The sequence below is a fragment of the Populus euphratica genome, unplaced genomic scaffold, assembly GCF_000495115.2.
Source record: "Populus euphratica unplaced genomic scaffold, PopEup_1.0 scaffold275.1, whole genome shotgun sequence".
Lineage (NCBI taxonomy): Eukaryota > Viridiplantae > Streptophyta > Magnoliopsida > Malpighiales > Salicaceae > Populus > Populus euphratica.
In genome coordinates, this window is record NW_011500157.1 from 73,848 (window position 1) to 94,861 (window position 21,014).

The 21,014-nt window shown below is 36.1% G+C and overlaps 4 protein-coding genes across 11 annotated transcripts; 1 reads left to right on the forward strand and 3 right to left on the reverse strand.

Moving 5' to 3' along the window:
- Positions 1–294: 294 nt before the first annotated feature.
- LOC105111117 (casparian strip membrane protein 2-like) lies at positions 295–1,312 on the reverse strand. Its single transcript, XM_011006382.1, has 3 exons — positions 1,017–1,312; positions 696–819; positions 295–597 (listed from the first exon to the last, which is right to left on the reverse strand). Exons 1-3 carry the CDS (start codon positions 1,271–1,273, stop codon positions 382–384), a joined length of 597 nt encoding a protein of 198 aa, XP_011004684.1. The 5' UTR covers positions 1,274–1,312; the 3' UTR covers positions 295–381.
- Positions 1,313–2,395: 1,083 nt separating this feature from the next.
- On the reverse strand, positions 2,396–6,545 carry LOC105111118 (mitochondrial fission protein ELM1). 4 transcript variants are annotated; one of them, XM_011006386.1, is made up of 11 exons: positions 6,347–6,545; positions 6,207–6,271; positions 5,891–6,123; positions 5,551–5,647; positions 5,180–5,329; positions 4,905–5,031; positions 3,651–3,763; positions 3,508–3,571; positions 3,313–3,406; positions 3,083–3,221; positions 2,396–2,847 (listed from the first exon to the last, which is right to left on the reverse strand). In XM_011006386.1, exons 3-11 carry the CDS (start codon positions 6,115–6,117, stop codon positions 2,734–2,736), a joined length of 1,125 nt encoding a protein of 374 aa, XP_011004688.1. In that variant the 5' UTR covers positions 6,118–6,123; positions 6,207–6,271; positions 6,347–6,545; the 3' UTR covers positions 2,396–2,733. The 4 variants fall into 4 exon arrangements, with proteins under 4 accessions (XP_011004688.1, XP_011004686.1, XP_011004685.1 ...); XM_011006384.1 differs by having other exon boundaries at positions 3,113–3,221; positions 6,207–6,545; XM_011006383.1 differs by having other exon boundaries at positions 6,207–6,545.
- A 1,029-nt stretch (positions 6,546–7,574) lies between these two features.
- LOC105111120 (Cyclophilin-like peptidyl-prolyl cis-trans isomerase family protein) lies at positions 7,575–9,554 on the forward strand. The gene is made up of 6 exons (XM_011006387.1): positions 7,575–7,704; positions 7,807–7,902; positions 8,012–8,073; positions 8,195–8,328; positions 8,940–9,024; positions 9,152–9,554. Exons 1-6 carry the CDS (start codon positions 7,633–7,635, stop codon positions 9,195–9,197), a joined length of 495 nt encoding a protein of 164 aa, XP_011004689.1. The 5' UTR covers positions 7,575–7,632; the 3' UTR covers positions 9,198–9,554.
- Positions 9,555–10,071: 517 nt separating this feature from the next.
- Positions 10,072–20,657, reverse strand: LOC105111121 (probable UDP-N-acetylglucosamine--peptide N-acetylglucosaminyltransferase SPINDLY). 5 transcript variants are annotated; one of them, XM_011006392.1, is made up of 19 exons: positions 20,157–20,346; positions 19,921–19,971; positions 19,114–19,550; positions 18,166–18,327; positions 17,891–18,066; positions 17,702–17,777; positions 17,369–17,497; positions 16,999–17,118; positions 16,843–16,911; positions 16,673–16,754; positions 16,290–16,384; positions 15,563–15,627; positions 14,726–14,924; positions 13,791–13,985; positions 12,753–12,847; positions 12,514–12,649; positions 12,171–12,388; positions 11,817–11,944; positions 10,072–11,084 (listed from the first exon to the last, which is right to left on the reverse strand). In XM_011006392.1, exons 3-19 carry the CDS (start codon positions 19,522–19,524, stop codon positions 10,699–10,701), a joined length of 2,742 nt encoding a protein of 913 aa, XP_011004694.1. In that variant the 5' UTR covers positions 19,525–19,550; positions 19,921–19,971; positions 20,157–20,346; the 3' UTR covers positions 10,072–10,698. The 5 variants fall into 5 exon arrangements, with proteins under 5 accessions (XP_011004694.1, XP_011004693.1, XP_011004695.1 ...); XM_011006391.1 differs by having other exon boundaries at positions 19,894–19,971; XM_011006393.1 differs by lacking the exons at positions 19,921–19,971; positions 20,157–20,346 and adding an exon at positions 20,493–20,657.
- Between the last annotated feature and the right edge of the window lie 357 nt (positions 20,658–21,014).

Below are 21,014 nucleotides of genomic sequence, written 5' to 3' on the forward strand. Positions count from 1 at the left end.
TAGCATTTCTGTTTATGCAGAGGGACAGGTCGACGATGATCCATGTTCTTGGTTAGATATTGAAGTCATTTCATTTATTTGCTTTCTTTGACCTTGTGTCTTCAAGTGTTATGTAATTTGTATAATTTTTATAATAAGCAATGATGTTTGAGCTGTTGAGCAGAAAGTATCCTTTGAAAAACAATATATTGATCAAACCTTGCTGCAGCCATGAAGATAACACCAATCTGGTAGAGGTAGGAGGCGTACATTCTGATTTAAGCCAAGATTCAACCAAGTGACACTACCCAAATGATTAATCTCATGATTACACAATAACAACGTTGACAATGATAATAAATTAACAATATGAACACCAAACAAGCTCTGCTCTTTCTTCTCTTAATGCCTTCGCAGAGCGAAAGCTGACAGCACAAGCAAAAACACGAAGATGACAACGGTGATGAACGATGCCACCACAGCTCCACTATTTTTCCGGCAGAAATCACCATACTGTAGGCAGATAGCAAGCCAATTTGTGCTCGAGTTGCCATTGTGGGCCAAGTAGACTATGGCAGCGGCTGCAGCACCAGCAGCAGTGTTTAGAGACAGTGCCACCTGCGAGAAAAGGGTAGAGATTTTTTTTTTGTTACAATGAGTTGAGGATTTGAGATTTCACTGTGAGATGTTGATTTCACAGCATTAAGAGAGCTTACAGTGTCCAAAATAATGAGCAGGAGCCTTGGTCCAGCAGCATGCGGGCGGACAATAGCCACAATGGAGAATGGAAGTGAAAGGACAAGGTAGCCACCAACTATTGCCATTGCAATGACGAAAAACCTGCAACCATAGATGCCTTAGAATTCCTTTAGAGATCTCCATGCCTTCTAAATGTGTTACCATGTTTATTTCATCAACGTTTTGTAACTAGCATTATGCCAAAAACAGACGGTGTTATGTGTAAGAATTCTAAGCCAATTACACTAAAATTATACTATCCCTAGCTACTATTTGAAGTAAGAGGTGAAAGCACATACTGGAAAGTGGGAAGATCATCATAGCTAGCTTGGAACTGGAAGGATTGAGTGAAGAATGGAAGAGTTTCATCACTAGTCCCCATGGAAGCGGCAGCTGCTAGAGCAGTCACTATAGCAGCCAGCCTAAGAATCAAGTCGAATATGGCGATTCCCTTCTTGTATCCTCCGTTTTCATTCATGGGAGCAGCTATGAGAGGTGCTTTTCCTTTAGAAACAGAGCTTGACTCTGGCATATCAATTTCTGTTGACCCCCCCATCTTTTTTTTTTAATCCCTGTAGAGAGTGGAAGACTGGTCAAGGTTGTGATATGAGAAATTAGTGGGTGAGAGACTCGAAGCTGTTTTGATGGAAATGGCTGGATGAATGAACCTTATATAGAGATCTACACAAGAGTTAACCGGAATAAGTCTATACCTAAAACTAAGAGGAGTTGTTGCTAACTATATTCCACATGATCAGGCTCTATAAGAAAGCAAGTAGAAAGGTGATGCATGAGCATGGACATCAAGATTAGGTAGTAGTTTTTCGAAAAATGAAAGTCAACCGGAAAGGTGATGCATGAGCATGGACATCAAGATTAGGTAGTTCTTCTTCGAAAAATGAAAGTCAACCGAACAAATAACACTGACACCAGATCAGTTAACACTTCTTGATTAAAAATCTTTATTAAAAATGATGGGATCTCCAAGTCATTTGTGTTTGTCAAAGATCTTGATAATCAGCGGTGGCCATAGTGATCCTAGAGTCTTTTTTAATTTGATACTTGTGATATCCTGAGCTATGCCTTGGTTTATTTACATTGAAAAGATGAGAAGTGGGGATCTATAAAATACCATAGCATAAATATTAATTAAATACTTAATTTGCCATGACTAATATGTAATTTCTTTAAATCACCCAACCAAACCACACATGCAGCAACCTTTTCATTTGAAGGTACAGATCTTTGCCACCAGCTTCAGATCATTGTTTTTTTTTTTTTTTTTGCGATACCAGGTTATGCAAAAAGCAGGGTAAGATTAGCGTTGTGGTGATAGGTCAAATTATGGGCCACTTTTGCTGTAAATTAGGTCATCGTTTTGCCAATAATGCCGTAAGCCATGCAGGCCAATGCCCGTGCATGCTTTGGTGACGTGAATCTGAAACTTCGCATTTCCAGAATAATGAAAAATTGTCTAAATGCCTAGTGTTTTCCCCTCTCCATGTTAAACTGATATAGTAAAATCTCTGTTGTGCTGCATAATTTCACTGCATAAACGCGATACTAAATTCACCTTCTGCTCTTTTAAGTGATTGGTATTGTTTGAAGTTTAGCAACGAACTATAATGGGATAGCAAAATCAGGTTCGCTAACCATCCAGATCGAGTGGTACGATTGATTTTATAGCAGTGAAAAACTTTATACTCTTCCGCCTTCTTCTTTAATTACAATGTAGTACAATTGATTTGTGACTGTTTTTGTATTCCATGCAGCACTTCTGTACTGCGATCACATAGCGACTTGTAAGGCTCTTCTGAAAACTAAAACCTATCAGACAAAGAAGGTAGAGTAAAATCAACTGAAAGAATTAGTTTTACTTTTACAATGAGTGCAATTTGGCAATTCTCTGTGAATGCAGCCTGTTGTATCTTAACAAGCAGGTCAACAATTGAGCAAGTGTGGACTATGCAGAGAATTTTATGCACTGTGTGAACTTCATTATGCTCATGCCTGAGACTAGAAAACCCATCGAGCATGTGTGATCCATCCACGCTTGGAAAGTGCCTCAATCACCCGACTTGCAGCCTCTGCAGAGTCATTCAGTGGAGGGTAGCTCCAGGTCTCGGATATCTGTAAAACGATAAATCAGTAAAATTAATGTCAACTTTGTTCAGCACTGGTGTGGTGTGATTTACAATTGTTTGTTCAGCAGCCCAGATGGCTCACTCCACTACCAAAAATGATACATGATTTTGCATTCATTGCTAATCATGGATAACACGTTAGCAAAATTCAAAGAAAAAAACACAATTTTCTTCAAGTGATATGTTTGCTTTTTTCACTATGTAAAACAGCAGCAGAGAACCTGGTCATCATGAGAAAGCTGGCTACATACATATTCTTTGCCAGTGAATGGTCTAACCACTCCCCTTTCATGTAAACTCTTCTGGAATTCAGCAAACTTCCATGTACACCGTTCAGCTCCTACAACATAGACGGGTTTCCTGCAGCACAAACCAAATTTATATGAGCACATGAACTTCAGTATAAAACAGCACTATAAGCAATGCCTAGAGATTCATCCACATGCATTACCCAGTGCTGCAGGCCTCACTCAACATGCTTACTGAATCAGCCGTTATTACAAAAGCATCGGCCCAAGCTAGATGCCCCATATGTGGATTTGGACCTAAGCAGTTATCATTGGATGAGTAATTCTTGCCTACTATAAAAACTGCACCATGTGGGAGAAGACTGAAGATATCCTCTCAGGTTACAGCTACGTCTTACCTCTACCATCCCAAATGTAAACCTTACGGTTTGCACTAAATTCTTTCAATAGAATCTTGGACACCTGCCAATACATGCCAAGACATGGCAAATTAGCACTAATCAAAAGAATCAGCACAAGAAATTGCTTAAAGAATTTAAACCTTCTCAGGGGTTCTTCTAGAAAAAGATATTCTAAGGCTCCCACAACTCCAAAGAACATTTCGCAGCATTTCTGTCAATTGCTTTGCAAGATCTTCACCATACTGACAGTTTCCTGTTAGTAAAACAAGAAACTGAGATAAAGAACTTTTATATAATCAGGTAAAAACTTGAATCAACCACTACATGATGAAGAAAATATAGTTCACTCAAACAACTAAGTGACTCTTTCAGGTATTATATATCAGCAGATGAAATTCTAGATATCAAAGTTGCCATGATATCAAAAATTTAGTTTTACGTGCCACATGATGTCACAGTAATTTAGTGGCAACAGAAAAGACATTCCTAACAAATTCCATGACTTAATGTATGAGGAAAAAAATTGAGCAACAATGCACAAACACAAAATTCTGCAGCAGACTCTAGCATTCCCAAAAAAATATTCATGTGCTCGCAAAACTCTCTTTCTACACGACCAAACCCCCCTTTATATGCAGTATATCACCCATCTATCCAAACAAGCTCCACTCAAATTCTAACTACTGTGAGTTACATCAGATGTAATGATATGAATTGGGTTGCTCACACCCAGGTTTGCATGTGTAATAGTTAACCAGAGTAGAGCTGAACAAAGAATCATCATCCCTCGCTCCACTTATTCCAATTATTTCCTTGATATACTGAAGAAACACCTAAATTAGTTGTTTACAGCAAGTAGTAAAACACCAGGATTTGCATAGAAAGTGGAAAAAAGAAATAATCTCATAGCGGAAATCATTCTTCTATCATGTACAAAAGGACATTTTGGATCAGAACAGCAACAAGAAAACTGCAGTTTTTGACCGCAATGTCATTTTTCTGATTACTGTTGCAGTTGAATGGTATCTTCCTCCCTTTTTATGTCTTTATTGGTTCCACAAGAACAACAACAACAACAACATCATCTAACAAGGAGGTGGTCAGGAATGCCACAACAACACAAAATCTAACAAGAGGTGGTCAGGAATGCCAGATCAAGAATATTCTCAAAATAATGCACCTACAGATAACTTTTCTAAGGTGAAAATTAGTCTTCTACATATAAAGAAGTCAACCAATCTCTTGATCGATGTCATGTCATGTCATTCCTGGATATATTAACATACACTAAACAAAATTTATCTGAAGAAATTGACAAAAAATGAGGAATTCCAAAAAGAATGTTCCAAAAATGAGAGCATGCAAATAATAAACACATATGCACAGCATTTTACTAGTAGGCCCTCCAATGTTGACAACAAGCATGGGCTTCGGAAGCAGTGCCAATTCATCATGCCAGAGAGAAGCAGCAATCCTCAGTGCAGCTGAATCAGCCTGATGAAGAGCTCCAACAGTGAGAACCTGAGAGATCCAAAATCCCAAATCCATAAGTTTCGTATAGCATTTTAACAACTAACTACAAAAGTAACTTAACAGTCCAAAGCTATCCAATTTTATTTTCATTTGCTGAACCCATCTAAGAAAGCATTTCAGTAACCAGAACAAATACCACATTGCTGTCTGGTGGTTCACGTGGAGTTATCCAACTGCGAAGAAACCAGGGGATTTGCTCCTGAGCTTCAGGAGTCAACGGATAATAATCATGACAAGGGGTAATCACCAAATCGAACCTATTCAGATTCAACCTTGGATGTTGTATCTGTTGCATTTCAGTGAAAATTTAAATGAAACATCACAGCAAATAAATAGAAAAGAGAACCCTTTGTCTAATTTAACAAATAGAAGAAACAAAAGGAAAAGGGATCCATGAAATCAATTCCTCAAACACCAAACTGCATGACTCTATTTCAAGACAAATATCATCACATGCAAAATATAATACAAATAATAAGACCCATGATGGATAAATTAAGCTACAACCTGAACCACAAAAACATTCTCTGAAGCTAACTGTCTTATAGAGCTTGCAACAGAAATGGTGTCCCTTCCAGACGCAACCACCAATAATGGACCATCCCTGAATTAAAAGAAAACAATAAGCAATCGTTAAATGATGAACTACCATTTCTAGAACCTATAATCACTAAAAACACCAACATAGCTAACAAATTAATTACATAAATTCATATTATGAGCATACAAAACCCATTCCCTTCATGGGTTTCCTTAAAAAGATCAAATATACTGATTTCAAGTGCATTACTCTACTTAACAATCTAAAATAAATGAAGGATTCCAAGAAAATTATATACATACATACCTATCAAATGTATCACGAGCCATTTTGGCAATCTGATTTGCATCAGCTTCCAATACATCTAACAACCCTGCATTCTTCCCACCATTTTCAACCAAAACAGGCATCACCTTTTTCCCTAGAAAACACCTCGAATCATCATAGATTCTTCTTATAACATTGTCCACTTTCTTGTGCACAGAAACTGGCAGCCAATGCAACCACTCATTAACTGTCCCTCTTGGCCTCATAACTCGCTGCACAAATTATAGGTGTTAATTATTTACCATGAGGAGTCGTACGAGAAGGGATCAAAGGAGTGAGGGGATTGGAGTTTTACATATAGAGAATAGCGAGAGGAAAGGCCAAGAGCGCGAAGAAGGCCGATGCATTGGTTCTCGGCGCCTGCGAATCCATTTCCAATTACAACCGCGCGTTTTATGACGCCGTGGAACCCAGTTTCAAACATTGCAGGCTTACCTGAATAACCCACTTAAGCTTGGCGGGTTTTATGGTAGCCTGACTATTCCTCTCCTCATCGACAAATTACACCACCACCTTCGAGCTTCTGCCGCTGCCCGTATCGAAACGGCAGCAATCACAATTTGTTGGAAATTTTAGTTTAGTCCCTCAAGGCCAGAGAAACGTTGATATACATCCTTTGTTATTTTGTTTCCATTTATAAAACCGGGAATATGTTTTTGGAGCAGGGGTGACAACTTCTTCCGAGTCCCAATAAATAACAAATAAATATTATTATTTTTTAAATAGTTTCATTACTCAGACTAAAGTTGACGATTGAGATTTTTTTTGTAGTTATTTTGTCAGATGTGTATTAAATATGCAATAAATATTATTAAACTCCATTCAAATCTAATAAATATATATATATATATATTAAGTTAAATAATAAATTATACTTTAAAATAAAATATAATTATTTAATTTATATACTTGTTAGATAATGAATATTATATAGATGTAAAGAAACATAATATATAAATACCATTATTATTATTCGGAGATGTAGCTTTGTAATTGTATTTAAATGGCTTATATTTTTTATATTATTATCTAAAATTTATATTTTATGTTAGATAAATATTTTTTTTTGAAGAATATCTCATTTTTATTATAGATGTTTTCTTAAAATTAATTTTTAGTAATAAATGATTCGAAAAAAAATAATTTTATTTTCAAATTACAAATCAAAATGTATATTTGATGAATAATTTACAATAAAAATAAATTAAATTAAGAATATGTTGATAAAGAAGGCCTCAAATCACTTCTTTTCAATAAAAATATCATAATGATGTAGTTAGAATCAATAATAAAGTTAAAAGATGTTAACTTTTGCTTAAAAAAAATTATAACAATATTTTATTTAAATCAAATTATTATTATTATTATTATTGATTGATTGATTAATAAAAAAATTATTTTTTTATTTTTTGTAGGGAATAAGTTTTTAAGAAACCATTTAAATGAATTTATAATAAATATACCAGGCAAATCTTAGTAAAGCTATAGAAAGCAATTATCCTCGTGAAAAAATAAAAATAAATGGTGAGACCAGCCTTTCTTGGGCCAACAATTCATGCTTTCTCTTAACAACATCTGAGAGCTGGTCCCCTTATGGCTTAGCCCATTAATTAATTTATAGCCCGAATCCGAACAATGATGCCCAGTTTAAAAGCTGGATAACCGAGTGAGAACTGAAAAACTCCATTATCGCGATCTCCCTGAGAATTTTGTGCGGAAAGATGACGGCGGATGCTGAAGGTGGAGCTCCAGAGGTAACTCTGGAGACATCAATGGGTCCTTTCACTGTTGAGGTGTCTCTCTCTCTCTCTCTCTCTCTCTCTCTCTCTCTACCCTTTTTATTTTCTTATTATTTCGTACCACTTTTTAATTTTATTCTTTTTGGTGATGGACAGTTATACTACAAGCACGCACCAAGAACTTGCAGGAACTTTCTTGAATTATCTCGTCGAGGTTATTATGAAAACGTTAAATTTCACCGCATTATTAAGGTACTATAAATATAAAGACTGGCTCATGTTTTGTTTTATTGGAATTAAGAGGCCTTTGTGTCTTTTTTTTTGTGTTTTTTTTATAATTCTTGGTGGGTTTTTGGAGTAGGATTTTATAGTGCAAGGTGGGGATCCAACAGGAACTGGAAGAGGTGGAAAATCCATTTATGGGTTAGTTTGATTGTGTAGGGCTTTGTTTGGTTCTAATGTGCTTGCTTGCTTCTTCTTCTTCTTTTTCTTTTTCTTTTTACAATTGCTTAAAAAGAATGGATTTTGATGTTGTGAATTATAGTGATAAGTTTGAGGATGAGATAAACCCCGAGTTAAAGCACACTGGAGCTGGGATCTTATCTATGGCAAATGCTGGTCCAAATACTAATGGAAGCCAATTTTTCATCACTTTGTCGCCGACTCCATCTCTAGATGGTAATTTTATTCCTCTGTTTGTTCGAATGGTTTATATTTTTTTTTTTTGTTAGAAAATTGTTGACTCGTGGACTTTGTTAGATTGGCTTGTGACCTACACAATAATATGATAAATGAATAGTTTTGAGAATAGTGAAACTTGGATCTCAGATCCAGCAGTTATGGACTTGGTATTGTACTTAATCAACACCCGTCTCCCCTTTCATATCATGGTCAAATTTCAAGGATGCTAATCAGAGAATGCTAATCTTGTCACCAATTTGGATCACTTTTATATCCTTCATTGATTTTAATCTTGTCACTGTATCTACGATGCAGTAGAGTTTCTAAGCTTGCGTAGGAAAGCAAAGATCCCAGAAACTAAATAATGGCATCATTCTTGTTTTGAAAGTGTTTTGAAGCTCCAATTATTGTCACCAAGAAGCCTGATTGATCCAAAGTTCAAGTTAGCAACAATGAGTCCTGTGGTTTGGCTGAAATCAGATTTCAATTGGAGTATTTTGGACATTGAAGTTATCGAATTGTTTGCTTTTCCATTGTTTATTTCCTATTCCAGGCCCATATATCCCACTGTTGTTATAATGCTTCGTCTGCTTTATATCATTATCCAGGAAAGCACACCATTTTTGGAAGAGTATGCAGGGGAATGGAAATAATCAAGAGACTCGGTAGTGTCCAAACTGACAATAATGATAGGTAAAAACTTTCTTTGTTGTTATTATTTTTTAATATTTTCCTGGTAATTCCATTTTCATTGGTTATAATTGTTACACTCCACTTGATGTTTGAATCACTCCATGTATGACACTCTTTCCGAACACAGGCCTATCCATGATGTGAAGATACTGCGGGCATCTGTCAAAGATTAGCACTACATGGCAATTATGAAGGCAGATGATCTGTTTCCAGTATCAGAAGCCTGCAGCAACTGGTTCTTTTCAGTACTTTTTGTATCGATAAAAAAATATGATGAAACGTAGCAATTGGATTGCCTACATTAGCAGAAGAAAAACAATGATGAAAGAAAGCTGGCAATCAGAATGTGATGAAATGTAGGTCCTGAAGTACCTTTTATTTTCCTTCTGTTTACTTGCCCCTTCTAACACTGTCTGCTGCCATTTTTCTGCAAAACTAATGATGTTAAGTTTACAACGATGTACCATTTTATAAGCTTTAGCAAAGTCTGTTATTTTTTGAAGTATTAATGAAGGATGTTGTTTCAGGCACCATAGTATTGACCGAAATCTAGGCTATTACTCAGCTAACGATAATACCTCTTCTGCTATATATATATATATAAAGTAAAAAAAAAAGGCTGTACATGGATATATTTTTTAACAACCCAAATATATTTTATTCAATTTCATTATTTAATAATATTTTCTTAATTTTTTTTCTTGATTTAATCAAATATTAATTTTTTTTCATGATTAAATTAGAATTCACAACTGGAATTATAGATTTAGCAAATTAATCAAAGATTAACTTAAGTTTCCTTTGCTTTTTCCCAATTTAATTTTTAATTTAGAACTCGAGTTTCAAATTTTAACCAATTATACAGGATTTAATAACACAAGTTTTATACAGCCTAGATATAGGATTTTTAGGTGCGGGAAATAACCCAGTCTCCCTGTTCCTCCTCCAAAAGGAGGAGACGAGAGAATTATCCAGTGGTAACCGAACAAATTGTTTCTTGGCAAATAAATTTTGATCCGAGGCATCCATAATAATAGATAAGCAATGGAGCAACAAATGATGCAATAGATTCAACTGAAACAAAAATAAGATAAGAGCTCACAAATTCTCAGACCACTAGCTTTCAAGAACTACCCACTCCTGACAACTATCTGGCTGTAATAGGCAACAACATTTGGATCAGTAAATCACAGTATTAATATTTTTCTGTATTTCACCATGTTCACAGTTAAGAGATCACAGACTGACGTCCATACACAGCAGCTGGAACGAAACCACAACTCCCTGTATGGTGATCTGCCCAGCCCAAGGGTTAAAGCTTTGGGAGTGCTTTCAAGTCTAAACGTTAAAGAGCCAAACCACCACTAATTTCTATGATTCAAGCTTTGAAAAAATGTGATACAGATACCTACTAATCATCTCTTCCCAATTGACTATATTTCTTTCTGGTCCAAAGAAATGTAAAACTGCCAAACAATTGCCACTTCTTTACCAAAAAAAATTGACCCTCTGCAAAGTAACGGGGGATTGCCACCTCAGTCAATACCAGCTTCAAATCCCAGGAGATACAGTTACAGATATTATACATGCTGACGTTTCTATCCATCACGCAGCACTGCACTCCAGGCAGTCTCGACACCTGGTGTCTCACCGGATAATTTATTTTCAGCTCAGCTAGCCTAAGTTTATAGTATGATCGACCTCGGGCAGTGAGGCTGCACTAAATCCATTTGCTTTGATGGATTCTGGAGGGCCATCTCTTGATGATGTAATCCTTGTTGAATCAGTGTTCTTGATAGGTACCTCCTTGGGAACCTCCTGCTGTTGTAGCAATTCTATCTGCTTTAAAGATGGCGCATCACCCTTACAGTATCTGTGCCACATGTTCCGGTATGCTGTCTCTAAACCAAGAGTAAAATTTGGTCCATCACAAACAGGAGATTTAGACATAAGGTCCCGGAGACTCATCCTCAAGTTCGAGAGAGCCGCAATGTCTGAAGCCAGCTGCAGTGCTGATTGAACATATTCCTCTTCATTTTTTGCAACAAGATGTCCTAACCCTGCATTACAATCAGTCACAACGTCCACAGTAATTAAAAACAAGCTGAACACCCTCAATCAAAGCTAAAAAAAGGCTAAAAGAAAATTTTCATAAGCATGCACAAAAACATTTCAGTTCATTTCAAATAAATTATACTTCAGATTTTAGAAGCTAATAAAATTTCCAACCCAGTGGCTTCAATCTTAATCATGACAATTTAAATATCAGAAAGCAGCATAGATGAAATTTGTTGGTGAACAGTGAACTTAAAAAACAACACAGATGCGGTGGGAAATGCATACCATGACACCATTAGAATCACCACAGTGCAAAGTGACATTGGATTCTCATTCCAGCAGAGTTTATCCCAGAAGATTTGTATAGATCCAAAAGCTATGTTTCATTTTCGATTTAACAGGCACACATGTTGATGACCTCCTTTTTTCCCCTTTTGATATTGGCTCTGTTAAAGGATTTGAGTTTTCATAACCATGGTTTTGAAAAAGCATCAAATCATAGCTCTTTCAAAACCATGGTTTCCAGTGTATTGAGTTTACAAAATCATGGTTTTAAAAAGGTTATCCACTGTCACAAAGCAGAGTTTTTACTCTCAACCTACTTTTGTACTTTCGATCACAAGACAAGCAATTTGTAAACAGAAAAATCAAGGGCATCAAATGCAATGAGGCATACAAATCCACAGTAATTTAAGATAGGCTTGAAATAAAAAGTTGAAATGAAAGGTCCTCACCGACATTGCTGAGAAGACTCACGCCAACATTGTGAGCATGTACAGCACCAGCCATGGTAACGCATGGAACTCCCATGTACAAAGATTCACATGTTGTTGTTGTGCCAGCATATGGAAAAGTATCCAAGCTACATCATATAAATAACATAAGAGAGAACCCTAAAGAAGATTCACATGCCAAACCAGAAGTGTACTAGAAAAGTATGTATATCTAAATAATGCAAATAAACCCAGAAGACAGGTGATAGAAGTAGAGGTATCAACCTAACATATAAAGAGCATATTTTGCTTCTCTGAACATCTTCAAGATCAAACAAAAGGTGGTTGCAAGTATATTACAACTGACAATCATACCTAATGTCCATTAGAGAATAAGCTTGCATGTGATCATGGTTAAGAAGAATTAGAGGCAGAAGATCAACATGCAGTGGTTCCAACCCCAGCTGCTCCAACATTGTAAGGAATCTTTGTCGAACACTATCGCAGCAAAATGGCTTGCATTTCACCACAAGGCGGGAGTTTGGAACTGCACAGAGTATCCTAGCCCAAACTTGCAATACCTTAGGTGTTATCTGTGGGGGGGAAATGTGAAGAAACATAAAAAAGGGCAAATAAAGAAACAAAATATCAAAGCACTCGGATAATCTTTCCAGTATAGATAGTGGTTTACTTCTCTAATCACAGAAGTAGCCAATACCTTTGCCAAATTATTGAAGCTACCAAATGTGATGAAGCCATTCGAAAGAGCAGGAGTTGGAGCAACAGGCCCAGCCTCTGGTGAAGGTATATAACAAAGGAAGCATTCTGGTAGTCGGATCAACTCCTCAACATGCCTGTCATTGAACAACCATACCATGCACAGATAACATAAAATAAATCATTCTACTGGGCTATATTTTAGAAAAATAACTTTAAGAAAGTAATAAGAGGGCCTACTTTTGTTTAGTATCAGGAGGGTCAGCGAATGAATCAGTAATTCTGTAATCAATGGTAGGCAAGCCAGTTGTATTTGGGTAGCCAATCCAAGTCACCTAAAATAAAGACAAACCGTAAAAGGTCAGAGACAAAGTCCCACAGTGAGCTGTGTTTACTAGCACAATTCAAATGGAAAAAAAAAAAATCTAAGTTGGGCAAAAAGGAACAGAATCTGAGACATTCACAGCACTGACGGTTTTTTTATTTTTGGCATGTGCTATTATTGTCTACATTTAAGCTATTTTTAAATGCTTCTTGAGTTTTTGTCCTTTTCTTTTGGTATTTGTATAAGAGTTTTGTGCCTTTAGCATCCATTTATAATTATAATTTTGTAGCTAATTATTCATGGTTTCTAGAATCTCCAACCCATGACATGCTAATGATGAACCAATCAAAAAGTATCCTAGACTTTAACAAATTTGTATGACCAGGATTACTCCAATATCTCTCTTCAAGAAACTGTGCACATGCCACCTACAATCACAAATCTAACAAGTTCCTCATACTCACATTATCGACCATCAGACCAAAAAGAATATTCCCATTATTGGAGGTTCAGGAAAATGAGTTACAAATGTATGTATTTTTACAATTTTAAACCAAATAGAAGCATATTTGCAGCAGGGAGGTATGAAGTGCACAGAAGACTGGCCTTTTCAAGCTATCTCAAGTGCTAATACATGTAAAGCCAATATGGACTCAACAATTCAATGTGCTATCCATAGAAGTGGCCGTATATATAAGCAAAAATACAATCAATAGACCAACTGGCTTTTGAATGCAAAATGATTGCTGAAATCAATAAATCCAAAACCTATACAGAAAATATATACCACTCATTATTTACATAAAGGATTGAGCACATACAACTTCTTAAACACAGATATACTATGAATGGATTATTAGAACCATAGCATTAAGAAATGAACTCCAACACAAAAATAAATAAACTCTTTCCCAAAAAAACAGAAAAAAAAAAAAACACAATTTGAGGCATACCTGAACAGGGGCTGGTTGGCATGCCATCATTCCCAACTTATTGTTAGCTGTATGTCCAGTGAGTTCTACCAGTATGTCAACTTTATCTTCTCTGACCATGATTGCAACCTTCTTTTCATCAATCCCATATATATCCCTCCACATCCCACCCCTTTTTAAGACTTTCTCCCTAAACCTATTTGTTTTTGCATCAGGCTGAAATTACAAGAAAAGGAAAATCCAGATTACCAACAAAGTAGCTCATGAATGTCTTGGCGGTATTTGTAAGCATGCTACAGAATGCTCCAATTGAGTGATATAGACTACGTGGAATCATGGTGATGTTTAGCATCCAGTGCACAGAGTAGTTGTGTGGATGTTACAGATTGTGGACCTGACCATCAGAGTGGCAAATAATTGCAAATGAAGATAGTACCTAATGGTTGGCAATAATGCTGAGCAATGGTGGTATAAAGGAAGTGCATAAAATGGCAGCAATAACAGCAACATAAGTGACAAGTGATAACCAAGAAAGTTAAAGCCCTAGAATCAAAGTTAAAACCAGAAGTAGCACTGCACCATGTACAGCATAAGCTGTTCTTAAATGTGCCATCCAAAATAACCCCCAAATAATTGCAATGCCATTCGTGAGCAACAAAGCAAAGAACCAATGAAGAAATAATGGCAGAAGGGGGAGAGAGGTTGACACGCTTTCTGGATGTCTCAAATAATCTACCATTGGAAACTCAGGTGATCCATTTCCTTTTAGCCTTTCAAATAGATTCCTGTCTACAGATTAGCTATCTCTCACCATCACTTATGTTTAAAACCAGATTCTTTTTATAAAAAATAAACCACGAGCTCCACATTGAGGCAAACAGCATCTATAAAGTTACACAACTGTGTAGACTAACTAATCAATAAACAAGTAACAGAAACAAACCATGTATACATACCTTCACAACTGCTGAATAAACAACCACCTTGTAATTTGCATAGTCATGATAGACAAGAGGGGCCTCAATAAAATAAGATACAGAATGAGTAAAATAATCCGGAGACACATATCCAATCACAAGAGGTCTATCTGGAACTTTTGGGTTGTCCCATGAAGTGTACTGTGGATACAGTCTCATAAAGCGCCTACCCCAGTCCCTGCATGTAGGCAATTGACTTCAGATAAGGCTCACCAAACTCAATTTAAAGATTTTTAAGTGCTAAAAGGTAAAAATAAAAATAAAAAAAATAAAAATTGGCAGTGTTTATGAAATGTCAAGAACTTACAACACAACATGAGATTATTGCATTTAATTTATATGTAAGCAACAAGAAGCAAAATATAATACCATAACCCATGTAATTTGATGAAAATGCCAAAATAAAAATCATTTCTAAAGCCCAAAAAGAATAAAGTACAGTCTTGTAATGTAAAAAGTTGATGGAAATACAATTGAAGTAGCTTACAGATGTGGATATATCATTCAATGCTAAAATCTACACTGAACAGAAGGTATAAAACTGACATAACAAAGAACATTCTCAATTGAATGCTGATAAAGCTCTTCCTCAAATGTTTCAACACATGTAATTCTTTATTCGAAAAAAAATTATTTTAGATCAAGATGGTGTTTTGCTTGTAGTCTTCCAAACCTCATATCAGGATTCAGAATATTTTCCAAAAGAACAGACAACATTAAATGGCTTCATTAGGAGTATAAGGCAGTGAGCTCGTCATAAGATTCAAAAAGGATTGGAATGAAAAAAGATTCCCAGTCTATAGGAGCTAAACCCACCTATGAGCCTCAAAAAGCTTATCATCATGTCCCTCATTTGTGTAGTTCATTGCAAGCAACCGATTCTGCCATTGAAAGTTCATAAATACAGTTAAGAGACAGCAATGACACAAAAAGAGGATCTGACACCCATCATACAGACAATGTGTATGAATACATGAGCTATTTTGATGATTGGGTATCAACTCTGACTGTGTCTAAGACATTTAAACAGTACAAAATTTCATTGATGAGTGAACATGTGGAGAAAAACCATATCATTAATTTCATATCTTTTTTCTTTTTTACCAAGGAGAAACACCATTTCATTAACTAAGCCAATTAACATTTCACATCATTTAGTTTTTCTTAAAAAGGAAGCTAGAAGGTGAAGCAAACTCCTACTGTTAGGCATAATTCCACACAACCAATGTAAAGCATGTGTACGTAACAATAAAACCAAGTGAACATCATATGAAGCGTGTTTTCATCTTTGACAACAATCATAACGCAGCACATAAACCCATTCATCTCTCAGAAAGCATGTTCAATTCCTTCTCCATTTAATGCCTTCCACATCTAAACTAGATTGTCTATTCATGTCACTAGCCAGTTAAAAAAAAAGGGGGGGGTGTGGGGGTGTGGTCCCAGTGCGAACATATGGAGTGACATTGTTGACATTTATGACATCTGACGGCACTCACAAGCATTTAGCATTAACTTGAGGTAACCAAAAGAATGAAAGCACCTGGCCTGCATTGCGAGAATCAGGATCTATCTCCAGGCATTGCTCATAAGCACTAATGGCCATAGATATATTGCCAGCATCTCTATAAAGAACTCCTACACAGAGGATAACAAAATGATAATTAAAAGAAAAAAAACAGTATTAAATCCTTTTTTTTCGGGGGAGTTCTGTTTCCATATATTACAGGAATCAAATTTAAAATAGGAAAACCGTCACAGTACAATTAAAATGTAAGATGCTTACATCAGAAGTTGATAAACATCCCAGAAACAACTCATCAGAGTTTACAGTGTAACCCTTTTTTTTTCTCACAAGGGGGCATGTGGACAAAGATGTGTGTACAAGAGAGAGCAAGAGAGCGAGAGAGGGAGAGAGAGAGAGACCTAAGTTATTATATGCTTCAGCATAAGTGGGATTTGCCATGATAGCTTTCTCAATCATGCTTGCAGCAGCATCCATTTTACCCTACAAAACAGAAAGGATCTGGTCAGCAACCATGACAGACATATGATCACATAAAAAAAAGTGCATCAAGCATGACTGCATCTCAGACCTGGACTGTGTAGACAACACCAAGGTTGTTCAATGACTGTGAGAAGTTTGGTTTGATTGATAAAGCTAACTGCAAAATAAAAACAATGGCAAATATGGTTTCAGCCACAGACACAGGACTGAGAACTTAGAATCCGCACAAAGTATCAGAATTTGCCTGATAACACTCCACAGCTTTATCAAGGTTGTCTCGGTCTTTGTATATTACACCTAAGTTGTTGCATGCCTCAGCACAATGAGGATTGAAGTTGAAAGCAAGTTCATAGAACACAATTGCCTGCTCAAATAGAATAGACTTACTGAATCACTGAATGATAAAACTACTGTAATGAAAAAATAAATAAAAATAGCTCAAAACTTGTGCGTGTATAATTATACATATAACCTAGCATCAATGAAAAATAAATTCTAAACTCAACTTTGTTTACAAGCTGCTGTAAATTTGCTGAATCTCATTGCGGGAGAGGAACAGACATACAAATGCATGCATAGACAAGAACATGGTAAAATTCCCAAAGATCACTCACCATCTCAAACTTCAGCATTTCACCATAAGCAACACCAAGATTATACATGGCATCAGCATAGTGCCAGTTATAATACAAAGCCTTTTTGTAATATGCCACACCTTGGCTGATATCTCCCTCCAGTTTAACCTGAATACACAAATGACTAAATCCAAAATCAAACTCGCATAAGAAAAAGGACATTCTAATACAAACTTTCATGAAAAGACAAGCTACTTGAGCTTCTCATTGACACAACTGACGGTAAATAAAACAAACTGAATCTATAGAAAGACTTTGCAAATGGGAGTTCACAGCTATCAAAAGACTAAACATGAAGGATGAAAAACCCACTTTTGTTCCGAAATCTGTCAATGCTATTGCCATATTATTCTTTGCAATCTCGAAGTTTGGTGACACAGCTAGACACCTGTAACAACAATATAATTAAGCAACAAAAATCAGCAGAGGCAGAGCAAACCGAAGGCATATACACCTTACATGCAGGACCCAAAAGCATAGTTCGATAAGCAGTAGAGATACCTCTCATAACAGGCAATGGCTGATTCTAAGTCACCTCTGTTTTTATAGATGACACCCATGTTGCAATATGCTTCAGCATACATGGGCCTCTCCATTGCAGCCTTCTCATAGCAACTAAGGGCAGTGTCATATTGCATCATTTCAGAATATACAACACCAAGGTTATAATATGCAGGCTGCACATAAGAAGTCTCATTATTTATACATGAAGAGTGGAAAACAAACATTGAAGCAGAAAATTTTGGGAGTGGGAATGACTAAAGACATTAAGTTACCGCATAGTGTGGATCTACTTTAAGAGCTTCATAATACTTTTGAATTCCCTCTTGTGTATTACCAGAGAGCTTTAAGCTGTTTCCAAGATCTGTTAAAACAATGGCTAGGCACTCCGAAGCTGGCTTGTATGAAAGATCAGCTTTCAGAGCCTTGTGGTACGACTACACCAAAAAAAAAATCAATAAATTCTTCCAAGTCAACTTTTAACATAAATAGTTGCAAAGCCAAACAAGCCCGAGTGTGATCAGCTCATATATAAACAGTTAAACACACATGATTTGCAAAGACATAGTTTCAATACTTGTAGAATGGTATTCATAACAATATTATGCTAAAACATGGTCAATACATCCCTATGCATTGCAGCTCGCAGGCTGGCTTTGATAGACCATAATTTCTTAGCTACCCAGAACATTTTGTAACAAGAAAATACAGAAGCTCAAAAGGAGAACTAAAAGTTTGTGTCGCTCAACAGAATAGAGAAAAACAATAAATTATCTATTTTATTCAACTGAACAGTATTTACTTTTAGCTTTACATTCAACACATGCAGGATGAGGCATCCGTCTGAGTCCATAAACATGCATGGACAGCTGGGCTATGAGCACAGACCATAAACTCTCCCAGTTCCAATTTATCATGCAAAGAATGTAGAAACTAGTGATTAGTATCAGCTATCACCAATCCACGTTTTCATTGCATCTAATATGCAGATGGTGATGAGTTACAAAATGATTCAAGAGTAAAACACCTAAACAAAGGAGAAATAGTACTTGTAAACTGCAATTCGAATACTTTACAATTTGCATAGTACAGAGTTATATCCAACCTGTAAAAAAAATTATAATACAAGCTTACTGGGTGTACTAACTTCTGATTACCATGGACATCTTATTTACTGATATTTTTTTCTCATGAAGAAGATGAATTAATTGGCATGAGCATACCTCAGCAGCCTCTAACAGACGACCCTCATCCTTGTACAGTATACCACAATGTGTCAGGGCACACGCGTTCTCTGGGTCCAGCTTAATAGCTTCAGCAAAACTATCAAAAGCAAGCCTTTCCATGTTCTGCATCTGCAAGCATATTCCTTTTCCAATATAAGCCTCAACAATTCCACTATCTTTCTCCAGGACACTCTCGTAAAGAGCAAGAGCATCTGCAAATTTATTTCTGGACCGAAGAATATTGGCATAAGAAAGTGCATCCTTCCCTTCAAACCCCTTCTGCACTGGAGATGAAACAACAGCAGAGCCACTAGTGCCAGTTGAAGGCTGTGATCCTTTCAAGAAACCATTATCTTCAATCAGTTCCTTCTCTCTCACACTACCAGCATCATTCTCTGTCCACGCCATCCAGATATATCGAGAATCTCTCTTTCCTATAACAGTATCAACAAATGCAAATCAACTTTTCATTCACAACTACCACACAATCAAAAACTACAATTGCAAGGCTTACTTAATGCTCGACATAAAATTTTGAACTTTACAAGAATTATAACAGGAACGTAACAATAACACTAATATTGATAAAATGCATGAAGTTTCAAGCCTTTTCAGATATGAACTGAACAGCTCTCTACTTCACATCACTGAAACAACCACCTCACCTTGCCTAAGACTAACGAGCATAACAAAACCCAATTTTTCAATTTTAAAGAGAGAAAGAGCTGTTCTTCCATCAATATAATGGCATTGAAACACACAATTGGAAACCCTAACTATGTCAAAACTGATTCAAGAAATAACTTGATTAAGCAAAGCTACAATCTTGAACCCCAGCTGATCATCAATAAAACCCTAATAAACCACAAAAAAAGGAACATCAGAAATGAATCGTTAAGTCCCAGTAAATCCCAGACAGAAGTTAAGGAAAAAAAAAAAACATTAACTGGGGATCTTTACCCAACTTGATACACAGAAAGAAACAAGAAAGTCGTAAAGACAAAATAAAATGTGTAAAAATAAGGTATTTTGATACTCACATTCAAGAAGAAAAGAACCCACTACAGCAAAGTCATGCAAGAGACTTTTATTAGGAGTGGCGTATGATAAGCAGAGAGCGGGGTGCAGGTTAAGGCTGGTCTCTAAGTAACTAAGAGTCCAAAGACAGAATTTTTAGAGAGTTTTAGTTTATTTTTTAGTGGGTTATTATTAAAAGCTGGAAAAAAAAAAAAAAAAAAAAAAAAAAAAAAAAAAAAAAAAAAAAAAAAAAAAAAAAAAAAAAACAGAAACAGAGACACGGCACCCTCTCTTAATTCTGGTCTCCGACAAAGAGCGCTCGATGTGTCCCAGAACCAGAGAGAAAGAGGAGGAGCCACCTGCTTGGTGTCGTGCGTCCGTTAGTTAATTTCAAACAGTACTTCTTACTTCTGCTGCTGTTGCTGTTGTGTTACATTATGTTTTAGGGCTTTTCTTTTCTATGCCCTCTTTTCCCTTCAATAATTGCATTTTGTATCATCACTGTTGCAGACTGCAGCCCCCCTGCCCACGGGCCACGGCTCACCCTAGTTTTTTGACGGGGCAGCTAAATGGGTGGGTTTTTGGGGGCGATTGTCGGTGTGGATTAGTTTTTTTTTTCCTTGAAAAATTATGAGAAATATTCTATGATTGTACTTTTACTTTTATATTTAAAAAATTACATTTTAAATACTACTATTAATGATAGCATAAAAAGCACATAATTCATTCAACAAACAAGTTATAAAATATTTTTGTGACTATAATTAATTTAATATCTAAAATGTCATAATAAAAAAAATACATAAAAAAACATTTCAGTCACAATTGCCTCTCTCTTACCACCTCAATTAACCTCCTCTTCAAAACCATCACACCTTATA

What these genes read in the sequence shown, in the direction of transcription:
- LOC105111120 (XM_011006387.1), top strand. Translation starts at nt 7,633, where the DNA reads ATGACGGCGGATGCTGAAGGTGGAGCTCCAGAGGTAACTCTGGAGACA. An exon ending in AATTTCACCGCATTATTAAG is followed by an intron (nt 7,903 to 8,011) that starts GTACTATAAATA and finishes TTTTTGGAGTAG; the next exon opens with GATTTTATAGTGCAAGGTGG. An exon ending in GCCGACTCCATCTCTAGATG is followed by an intron (nt 8,329 to 8,939) that starts GTAATTTTATTC and finishes ATCATTATCCAG; the next exon opens with GAAAGCACACCATTTTTGGA.
- LOC105111121 (XM_011006389.1), bottom strand. Translation starts at nt 19,803, where the DNA reads ATGCTCGTTAGTCTTAGGCAAG. An exon ending in AAGCTGTGGAGTGTTATCAG is followed by an intron (nt 16,912 to 16,998) that starts GCAAATTCTGAT and finishes TTTATTTTGCAG; the next exon opens with TTAGCTTTATCAATCAAACC. An exon ending in TTTATTCAGCAGTTGTGAAG is followed by an intron (nt 13,986 to 14,725) that starts GTATGTATACAT and finishes TTGTAATTTCAG; the next exon opens with CCTGATGCAAAAACAAATAG.
- LOC105111118 (XM_011006383.1), bottom strand. Translation starts at nt 6,335, where the DNA reads ATGTTTGAAACTGGGTTCCACGGCGTCATAAAACGCGCGGTTGTAATT. An exon ending in CCTCTCGCTATTCTCTATAT is followed by an intron (nt 6,124 to 6,206) that starts GTAAAACTCCAA and finishes TAATTTGTGCAG; the next exon opens with CGAGTTATGAGGCCAAGAGG. An exon ending in AGCTTTCTCATGATGACCAG is followed by an intron (nt 2,848 to 3,082) that starts GTTCTCTGCTGC and finishes ATCGTTTTACAG; the next exon opens with ATATCCGAGACCTGGAGCTA.
- LOC105111117 (XM_011006382.1), bottom strand. Translation starts at nt 1,273, where the DNA reads ATGGGGGGGTCAACAGAAATTGATATGCCAGAGTCAAGCTCTGTTTCT. An exon ending in GATGATCTTCCCACTTTCCA is followed by an intron (nt 820 to 1,016) that starts GTATGTGCTTTC and finishes CTATGGTTGCAG; the next exon opens with GTTTTTCGTCATTGCAATGG. An exon ending in TGCTCATTATTTTGGACACT is followed by an intron (nt 598 to 695) that starts GTAAGCTCTCTT and finishes CTTTTCTCGCAG; the next exon opens with GTGGCACTGTCTCTAAACAC.